Below are 9,744 nucleotides of genomic sequence, written 5' to 3'. Positions count from 1 at the left end.
AAGAAGTGCAAAATCACCATTTCAACAAGTGCTTCGTCACCACTTTCTGAACTCATTGAACATTAAAAGCTGCTCTGCACTAACAGCAAACACGCGTGGAAAAAACTCTCCAAGTTAAAAAAAAAAAACAAAAAACGAGGCTTTGCCGTGATTTCGATCAAATTCAAACGTAGGATGATGTTAAAGTTAGAAGCGATGGCATGTTTTTATAATGTGGCTACGGCTTTCTGTTTGCAGATGTCAGCTTTTGAAGGGCTACGCCAGTTACATGTGAATTTGGTGGAGCTAACCATCCAGACCAGAATGGGCTCGTGGGAGTGTAGCCTCAAAAAGACAGCAGTGCACAAAGAGGCACACCTTTGCTTGTAGACCTACAAAATAAAATTAGGAGCCTATAAGCATAAGAGGGACACTTTAAAGACACACATTTCCATGTTCCTGTAAAATTATAAGATTGTTCAGATATTACAAATGATAACATTGGCAAACGCCAAAGGGAACATATCTGAGACCAAAACTGTTTTGAACATGTAAACAACAAAAATCACCATTTCAACAAGTGCTTCATCACCACTTTCTGAACTCGTTGAACAATAAAAGCAACAACATTTAAAATTTTTGCTCTAAAGCTCCAGTTCACCATCACATTCACGCTGCAGCAGGAGGTCTCCTCACACGGCCGAGCTGCCGTCGTGGCCCAGAATGTGGCTGATGTTGTGAGCAGGACGATTCGGCTGCTTGCCCGAGTCGGCAGATGCGGTGTTAGAGAGAGACAGCAAGGGAGACATTGGCATCGCTGAGCCATCAGTGGGCATGCCGGTAGCGATTTCGGGAAACAGAGAGGTCAAGTTGAAGTTGGAGATGTGAGGGGTGATTCCAGACGAGTTGGCGATGGGCATCGGGGGCATTTCTGGAAGCAGCGGGAAGCTGGCCTGACCAAAACCCACAGGGCGTGGCGGGGACAGGATTGAGCCAAAGCGGTTGTTGAGTGGAGGAGCGCTCCCTTTGTCGGCACTCGGGCTCGTAAACATTTGGTTGGGAAAGTATTGGAGGGTGACATCACTGGAAAGGCTGGGGTGAGCAGCTGGAGAATAGGAAGGGTAGAAGGAGGTTAAAGTGTTCTGAGGCTCAACAGGGAGGAGGGACGGCGTACGGGAGGCGTTCGGCTGGCTCACTGGCGGGATGAACGTAGAGTTTGCATTGATGGGAGGTGGAGGATTCATCCCTCCCTCAGGAATAAAAGGGAAACCAAAGTTTTGTGTTAGGTGCTGATCAGGAACCAGGTTGTTGTCGCTAGGAACCTGAGCACTGTCTGACATGAAGCGCACAATGGCGCTACGCCGTGCCTCTCCTCCAGACTGCGGTCGGCTCAGCAGCACCCCACCTCCAGGGGGCAGAGGCAGATGGCCCTCAGGCTCAAACGGGTTGCTCGGTCTGAGCGTACCGGATCGAGGCCGGTCGCCAGGTCTCAGTTTGGTGGGCTGAGGATCTCTGGCAATGTGGCGAGAGTGTTGGCTAACAGCAGTGGGTGGACGGGAGGGGGCGGAGGAGCGGCCTGGCTCAGAGCTGCTGTGTGGGGGTGGAGGGTGAGGGAGTCCTGATCGCACACCTGGGCCTGGGTGCATGTTACTGCTGACCTGAGAAATGTGGCCCTTGTTTCCCTCTGTAAGTCGCATAGGCGGAGCCTTCTGGGTTTGGGGAACACTGGGACTGGAGGTCTTGGCCTGTATGTCTCCTGACGAGTTTCCAGGCACACAGCTGTACTCCATGCTGACCGGAGGACAGCACTGCACTGCTCGTTGGTGGTTGCTCTGCTCAGGAAGGTGGGGGGACAGGAGGCTTTGCATGAAACTCTGATGACATCCATCCTGTTCTCGAGGCAGTGCTGGTCCAACCTGGACCCCTTGTGATCCAGGATGAGCTCCACTGTAGCCCCCACGATTTCGGCCATCTGTTGCAGGGCCCATCCTGAAACCTGGCTGTTGCTGCCCCTGAGGCCCCCTCTGGGAGGGAAGCACTGGTTTAGATGTCATGTCACTCCCACGAGATACCTGAGCCTCAAAACCACTGAGCTGATGTGCTCCTCCTGCACCCCCCATTGCCTTAAAGGGCGGACACTCTGAGACCCGCTGAACATCAGCGGACCCCGGATGGTCAGATGGCAGACGGCTCTGTGGGTTATGTGCAATGTTGGCCTTCCCTCTTGACGTGTCCAGATAACCACGGAGGTCTGGCTGCTCCTGAGCGCCACTGTGACCAGGCTGAAGGTGGAGACCGATGCGCTGCTGCTCGCCACTAGTGGAGCTTTTACCGATGAGCGCCTCAGCAGAGTAGCTGGACACACGGTGACGTTCCTGCCGAGATGGAGTGCAGGCCAAGTCAGACGACCGTGACACAGGATTGGCGGGAGGAGAAATGAGCTGCTGCTGCTCCAGACTCCTAGAACTCATCATCCTCTGCATAGCATTATGGTCTTGACCAGACTGAGGGAGAAAAAGTGGAAATATTATCAGTGACACCCTCAAAATGAATCTTAACTATCATAAATCAATAAGAGCAATAAAAACAGATCAGAGTGGAGTCCAGTGGTGCCCCTCAGTAGTATTTTATGCAGCTTGTGAGGGCAACAAACATAAAATGCACTACTGAACATTTTCAACACCCACAACTCATGTCACGCTACAATATATCAGCCCAGAAAATGAACAAGGGAGATATTTATTCAATTTCAACATCTGTTCTTCCCATCATAGCAGACCAAACCTTTCTAACATTAACAAATAAGGCTGCTGTCCAGAAATTCAGAAAACTCAATCAACTTAAAGAAATCTATCAAGAAATGAATTAATCACATAAAAGACTATCCTCTGAACTGACGCAAGTTGTGACTTTGTAATGTGATGTAATGTAGTGTGCCTTTTTCTTGCATGGCCCTCAATCATATGTTAAGTCCCAAAAGTGGCACTCTGTCATCAAAACTTTGAGAACCCCTGGTGTACAGTGTCATCCAACCACAAAGCATGTGTTAACATTTTTATCCTGACAGCTCTCAGATGTTCATGAATAGATAGTAGAAATTAAAACAAAACACAATGATTGAACTACATTTCAATTACAAACAATCTTAAATTTACACTCCTCTGTCTACACTGTGGCTGTAAGGGCAGAGCTGCTATTTCACTGCAAAGTCCCCCACACACTATAAAGTGTCAATACTGTGATTGTTTTCTTTTCATGATTTTTTTTTCTTTCTGTAAATGAGAGTTTCTCTGTGGTAGACTGTTGCAGCAGCCAGATGTTTGTATAAAGGACACTTAGGCAGAGTTACACTAACTTAAACTGTTTCAGATCTCTTGCACAGGAAAAAAAAAGTATCATGGGGTAATACTTAGTAAATGGTACATGGAGAACAAAAACATTCCAGTGGACTGGTTTTCAAATATGCTTTATGCTAAAAATGCAACTGTCACTTTTTATATCACATGACACCAACCTTGAGGTGGTCCTGCTGGGCCAGGTGATTACTGTGATGGCCCCTGGAACTGGCTGCCTGTGCTTCACAACTCTTTTCCTGGTGCCTAAAGTGCTGCTGCTGGATCTGCTGCTGCAGATGCTGCTGGTGTCTGGAGTGAGAGCTCTGCTGCTGCTGCTGCAACTGCTGCTGCTGTTGGTGTTGTTGATGCTGTCCCTGTGGAGGCTGTTGGTGTGTCTGTTGTTGGTGCTGCTGGGGATGAGACTGGTGCTGTGTTGGCTGTTGATGCTGCTGTGATTGTTGGTGTGACTGCTGTGGATGTTGCTGGGTCTGCTGCTGCGTGTGCTGTTGATGCTGTGCCTGTTGTTGTTGATGTGAAGGATGCTGCTGCTGCTGAACTCCAGACTTTTCCAGGTGATGCTGCTTCTGCTGCAGGCCAGCAGGTGAGCCTGTTTGACTGCCTCTGACGAGTGCCCGCTTCTTCTGGACATGCTGCTCTTGTTGCTGCAGCGCCCTCTGGTGTATTGAGTGGCGCTGTGCTGGGTCTGACTGTGTCAAGTGGTGCTGCAGATGATACAGATGGTGCCTCTGCTGCTCCTGCTGTTGCTGTTTCATGTAAAGGTTCCCTCCCAGATGTTGACCAGGCTGTGTTACAGCATGCTGCTGATGCCCCTGGGGCAGATGAAGTACCCCTGGCTGGTTCTGCTCAGGAGGTCCTTGTGGAGGGCAGTGCCCATCTGCAGGCCTAACTACCGGGCTCATAAAAGAGTTTGCAGAGAAGATAGGGCCTCCACCTTCTGAATTAATCCTTGTCATGACGGTTGAGGAAGACGACGGTAGCTGACCTACCATCATCTGGTTGTGGTCAGCGGCTTTCACATCCATGTGGTTGACAGGGTTACCAGATGGAGGGCAGGGCTTAGGTCGTTTACCAGTGTTTAACATCACCTCATCCTGAGCCTGCCGCTTGGAAATTAGCTTTACTTGTCGCTCGCCAATACCAACTCCTCCCTGAGCCCTCATTAGTGTAGTCTTTAAGGGGATGTACTCATTTGGCTGTGTAGCACCTGAACAGGGTGAGTGAGCATTATTTGAGGCTTGGGATATAAGAGATGAGGTCCCCGCAGGAGAGGGAGTTGAGGCCTGTTGGCCAGGCAGATTTGGGGAGCCAGGGTAGGGCTGGTGACTAGAGCTGGGCCTAATCAGGTTGTTGACACTGAGGCTTGCCACTGTCCCACTCTGGGATGAGTTCTGAGACTGGACCTGGGGAAGAGGCTGAGACTGGGAGTAAGAGATGTTTTGTGGATGTCTGCTTCCACCGGCTGCACTCACAGGCCCTTCCCCAACCTGTCCTCTGACAGACACCTCAACAGCAGGTTTAACTGTTCCTGGGTCAATAGGCTTATTCACTTTAGCCTGCTGCCCAGCTGAGCCTCGTTCTTTACTGGCTGACACTGGTGTGGTTTTTGTGGGCTCCCACGTGGCTGTGGTGGGGTTAGTAGATGCAGTGTTTTCCCCAGAGCACCCTCCACTCCTCCTTCCAGGGCTGTCCTGCTCCAGCATGGCTAACGCCAGCATCTCTGCCTGCTCATTTGTGAATGTAAATGTTCCAAAGGACCCAGATGATGCACCGATAGTGTGGCCTTGGGGAAGCATGGACGCCACAGAAAACCCTCTACCACCCCCAGCTCCAGAAGACATGGGAGAATCAGTCTGCCTGCTAGAGGTCAAAGAGTGCTCCAGAGTTTGATCATCTAAGTTAGTGTACACCTGTTGAGACAACGAAAAGTCCTTTCTAGGAGGAATGTCAGGAGCCACTACTAAGCTCTCTTTGGCTGCTGGTGTGGACTGCATCTCCTCCTGAGCCTCACTGTTTGGTCTAGGGGCCTGAGGCGGTTTGCCCTCAGTAGGATGGCAGGAGGACAGATTGGGTGTGCTCACATCAGTCTGCTGTGTTGTAACTCTGGGAGCAGTGTTCCTTTTACTAATATCTGAACTTGTTGTAGGGGTTGTTGCAGAGCTGTGCATAGCAGAAAATGCAGGTGCAGATGATGACAGAGTTGTGGACACAGAAGATGAAGGAGTGGCTTGAGACTCCTGTTTATTACAAGGCAGAGAATCTTGTGAAGCAGATCCCTGGGAACCACAAGGTGATGTTTGTTGGGTAGTCTTATTAAAAGGTAACGGTGCAGTTGCTGTGGTACTGCTGGTGCAGACTGGAGTCAAACATACAGTAGAAACAGAGGAAGAAGTGTACAGAGTTTCAGAGGCAGCTGCTGAGGTCACCACAGGTCGGTTTTGTCCAGAAGCAGCAGTGCTGGCAGTGCACTTAGTTTGTGTTATGCTAGTTTCTGTACTGGTGATAGGATGTTTAGCCTCAGCAGTTGAGAGCTTGGTTACAGCTGAGTCGCTGCCAGAAAGTGGAGATACTTTACTCTTGTCAACCAAGTCTGAACTAACCGATGGCTCGATCGATGTGGCAGTGACTGTTGTAACTGCAGTTGTGATGCTGCTAGTGTTAGAATGACTGAATGTCGAATCACTCTGAGACGCACTGACAGAGGTTTTATCCCGTGGATGGGATTGACTAAACACAGCTGGCCCGCTGGATGAACTGCTTACAATCATTTTCTGTGTGTTCTGTTGTGTAGTGACACTACCTATAGCTTTATCTATAGCTGTGACAGCTGTGGTACATGTGGAGTTAATGTCTGTGACTTTAACAGATGCAGACTGTAAAATTTGAGATCCTGTAACCTGAACTGTCTGGCTCTCTCCTGTAGCAGCTATTGGCTTGGCACAAAGAGCTACAGCAGGTTGTGGGGGACTGGTTTCCTTTTTCTTTGCAGCTTTAGTCCTTTTTGCTGCTGCTCTCTTCATATTCAAGGCTGTGCGAAGCCTCTTTGCTGAAGGCTTAGAGGTACTAACCACCAGCCCTGATGTGACTGGGACCTGTAGCTGTCGGGCAGGTAGTGCAAGTGTGGCTCCAGAGATGGATGCTGGAGCAGGAGGCTGCTGCTGCAACACTGATAATGGAGCAGGTGGAGGCTGACCATTGTTCTGACTAGAAATGTTAAGAGGAAGACCCTGAGAGATGCTCTGATTGAGACTGCTGAGGGCCCCTAAGCTGTTGAGAGCCACATTAGTAGTCGGTTCCTCACTGGTAGTGGGCTGGACTAGGTGCAATGTACTCTGGCCACCCTGGGAACTGGCCTTATCAGAAGTCTTCACAGGCTGCAAGGCAAACACCTGTCCATTCACAGTGATAGTCTGCGGGGTTGTAGGAACTGGTGGAGAAGATGATGTCTGGGTGGCCTGCGGAGGATGGCTCGCTTGAGGCTGAACAGGGCGAGGAAGAATGTGCACCAGCTGCTTTCCCCCTACACTTTGCAAGGATGGTGCAGACACCGAGGTGCTGGTCATGGGTATCTGAGTGGAAACAGTAGGGATAGCAGCAGGCACCATGCCAACTTGGGGATTCTGAGCAGAAGTTGCAGCCTGATTGGGTGCCTGGATGATTACAAAATGCTGACATGGTGTTTGACTTGTTATTTCCTCCCTCACAACTGGCTGGGTAGGGCAAGCACTGGCCTGCTGCAGGATTACAACACTTGGATTGTTTGTGTTCTGTGGTACTGTAACACCTGAAGCAGTTGCTCCACCTGGGTTGACTTGCAACACCTGCATGGTCTGAAGGAGAGGAAGCACGGTGGCCTGTGGCTGGGGTACCAGGGCTGGCTGAGGGAGGGGTTGAGGTTGTGGGATTATGGCTGGTTGAAGAAGAGTAGGCTGGGGCTGAGACACGACTGCAGGGTGGGCCACCACAGGTGGCTGCTGCACTATGGCTGATTGAGGAAGAACAGCACACTGAGGTTGGCATGCTAGGATAGGCTGAGGCTGTGTCTGGTTTAGGACTGCTGGCCGTATCTGGGGTGCTCTTTGAAACGGCTGCGCTTGAATGTGACCTGTAAGAGGTGCCTGCTGTACAGGCACCTGTGGTTGCATCTGTATTTGAATTGGGTGAACAGATGGTTTGCTGCCCATTGGACATACAGTCACCTGCTGGATAGGCTGGGTGGTGTTGCTGACTTCTGGAGTGGAAAGACTTTGGCAGACTGGCTGCACTGTGTTCCCTGCCATCTGCAGTGTTGTCCAGGTAGTCTGTGTGCTGCCTGCTGCCCCAGCCCTGAGAAGGGCTTGGCTGGTTGGGATAGCAGTGTAACTTGCAGTCCTTATGGTAGCGTCCTGCGTTACCCATGAGCAACCCTCTGAAGCTTTTGTAGGGTGGGTGGATGCAGGCAGAGCAGAGCCTTCAGTGGGGAGCTGTGAGGCTGAAGTAGCTGCTAAGGTGAGGGGCTGAGCTTGCTGAGGCATTGACGTGGATGCTGCAGGAATCTGGAGGGTGATGTAAGACACAGAAGGTGGCAGAGTGGGTGCCACAGTTGGTGCTTCAACCACACACTGCTCTATCATTCTCAGGCTGGGTGTAGACTGAGTGGGTGCTGCTGCTGACCCAGGGAGAAGTGCAGGGGTAGAAGAAGAGTTGTTAACATGCAGCAGGGCTCCATTAACCCTTAATCTGGCACTGGCCTCAGATGATGGCTGAATAATTAATGTTTCAGATGACTGTTTTCCTGGGCTAGTCTCCTTTCCTGCAGGGAATTTCCCATTGCCATTAGAACAAACAATTATCCCCTTTGGGAGCTGGTGAGTAGGGGGAACTTTTGCCACTTTAGCACAGCGTTGTTTGCCCTTCCAGTGGATAGTGGGATCTTCCAGAGGGTTAATGTCATTGGCTTTGAGGAGCTCAATATAGTGAGCACTCTCTCGCCTCAATTCCTCCAGCTGACGCCGCAGCCGACGGATTTCCTCTGCTGCAATGAGGTGTAGAGTTCATGACTTTAACCACACATAATCCATATTCACACTTAACTTGTAGGATACTCCAACTAAATTAGGAAGCTGGTGTGTACAATATTACAATTTACCTTGGACTTTATCTCCTCCTTCCAGAAGCATTGTATCATTTTGTTTCTTCAGTTCAGTGATGTAACGAAAGGCCTGGTCCAGTATCATGTTCTTACTCTAAAAATAAAATCACATTTTTTTCTATTAAAATATTTTGCTCTAATTTCACTATATTTAGGCAAACAGAAACACCAGATTGTCTCTTACCTGTTTAAGTGCTTGGGAACATGGCAAAAGATTACCAATGCGGTTAATCCCGGCATTAATCTTTTCTTTTCTGTGTCTTTCAACTAAAACAACAAAAAGACACAAAGTCATCAGAATTCATGTACATTTAAAGTAAACCCTACACAATAAATCTATGGTCATCTATGGTTTTTTACCTGCATTGTGAGATTCTTTGTTTTTCTTCTTTCTGCAAACAATAAAATAACGTTAAAAAAAATTGAACAGTTCACATTTTAAACGACCACTTAGGGAAATTATTTGACTGAACCGGAACAAACAGACTATATCTCAAAGATGTTTACTTGGGTTTACGGCCAGGTGTCTGAGTTTCAGTCATCTCTGGCATCCTGTCCTCACAGTTGCCTGTATGATAAGGTACCAGTCAACACATCAACAGCTGGACCTAAAATCCATTCCGTGCTCGTCCTGCTGCAAGCAAAACATAAAGCATCCGAACAGAGTATTGATTATAAATAAGAGCACTGTCAACACACCGCTGTGTATCAGCTGAGAAAAATAGTACAGATACACTAGTGATGAGCTCATACTGTTTCATACAATAGCAGATATAAAAGTATTAAATCTGTCAAGCTACACTCAGCCTCTACTACTACCAGATGCTAACAAGCTAGTGTAATTACCCTATCTTTACTCATTTAGATAAAAACACTTACCGACACGTTACAAAATAATTAGAGTGTTACACGAAGTGATTAAACAGATCTTTCTCCTGGGCTTGTGTATCAATATCGGCAGCGAGCGATGTTCATATATTTAAACCTGCAAAGAAACCTAAGAAATTACCTGTTCAGCTAGCTTTCTGATAGCTAGCAGGCTAACAGCTATCTTAGCTTATCGACACCGACATGATTATTAAGCAGAACAACGCCAGTCGCTTCTCGGCCGTGCTCACACAAATGCTGCTTACAGAGAGTAGTTTTCACGAACCTTTAGCCTCGACATTTTGGAGACCGCTGTTCCTGTAAGAACTTTAAAAATTGGAGGCTAACTATTAGCTAGCAAAGCTTTCAACTCATCTCCCAAAACAATCTGAATAACCTAACTTAGTGCTGAAA

The 9,744-nt window shown here is 48.7% G+C and overlaps 1 protein-coding gene across 2 annotated transcripts; it reads right to left on the bottom strand.

Moving 5' to 3' along the window:
* Positions 1-624: 624 nt before the first annotated feature.
* usf3 (upstream transcription factor family member 3) lies at positions 625-9,700 on the bottom strand. Of its 2 annotated transcripts, none has more exons than XM_085362928.1 (7): positions 9,617-9,700; positions 8,971-9,097; positions 8,824-8,855; positions 8,648-8,730; positions 8,461-8,557; positions 3,494-8,346; positions 625-2,483 (listed from the first exon to the last, which is right to left on the bottom strand). In XM_085362928.1, the coding sequence occupies exons 2-7, from the start codon at positions 9,012-9,014 to the stop codon at positions 672-674; spliced, it is 6,921 nt and encodes a 2,306-aa protein (XP_085219054.1). In that variant the 5' UTR covers positions 9,015-9,097; positions 9,617-9,700; the 3' UTR covers positions 625-671. The 2 variants fall into 2 exon arrangements, with proteins under 2 accessions (XP_085219054.1, XP_085219055.1); XM_085362929.1 differs by having other exon boundaries at positions 8,971-9,094.
* Positions 9,701-9,744: the final 44 nt, after the last annotated feature.

This window comes from Diplotaxodon limnothrissa, linkage group LG9, assembly GCF_057381915.1.
Source record: "Diplotaxodon limnothrissa isolate DT_005_m linkage group LG9, D_limnothrissa_male_GT1.1, whole genome shotgun sequence".
Taxonomy (NCBI): Eukaryota; Metazoa; Chordata; class Actinopteri; order Cichliformes; family Cichlidae; genus Diplotaxodon; species Diplotaxodon limnothrissa.
This window is presented reverse-complemented; position numbering and strand designations above follow the sequence as displayed.

What these genes read in the sequence shown, in the direction of transcription:
- usf3 (XM_085362928.1), bottom strand. Translation starts at nt 9,014, where the DNA reads ATGCCAGAGATGACTGAAACTCAGACACCTGGCCGTAAACCCAA. An exon ending in CAAAGAATCTCACAATGCAG is followed by an intron (nt 8,731 to 8,823) that starts GTAAAAAACCAT and finishes TTGTTGTTTTAG; the next exon opens with TTGAAAGACACAGAAAAGAA. An exon ending in CCCAGCAGGACCACCTCAAG is followed by an intron (nt 2,484 to 3,493) that starts GTTGGTGTCATG and finishes TTTCTCCCTCAG; the next exon opens with TCTGGTCAAGACCATAATGC.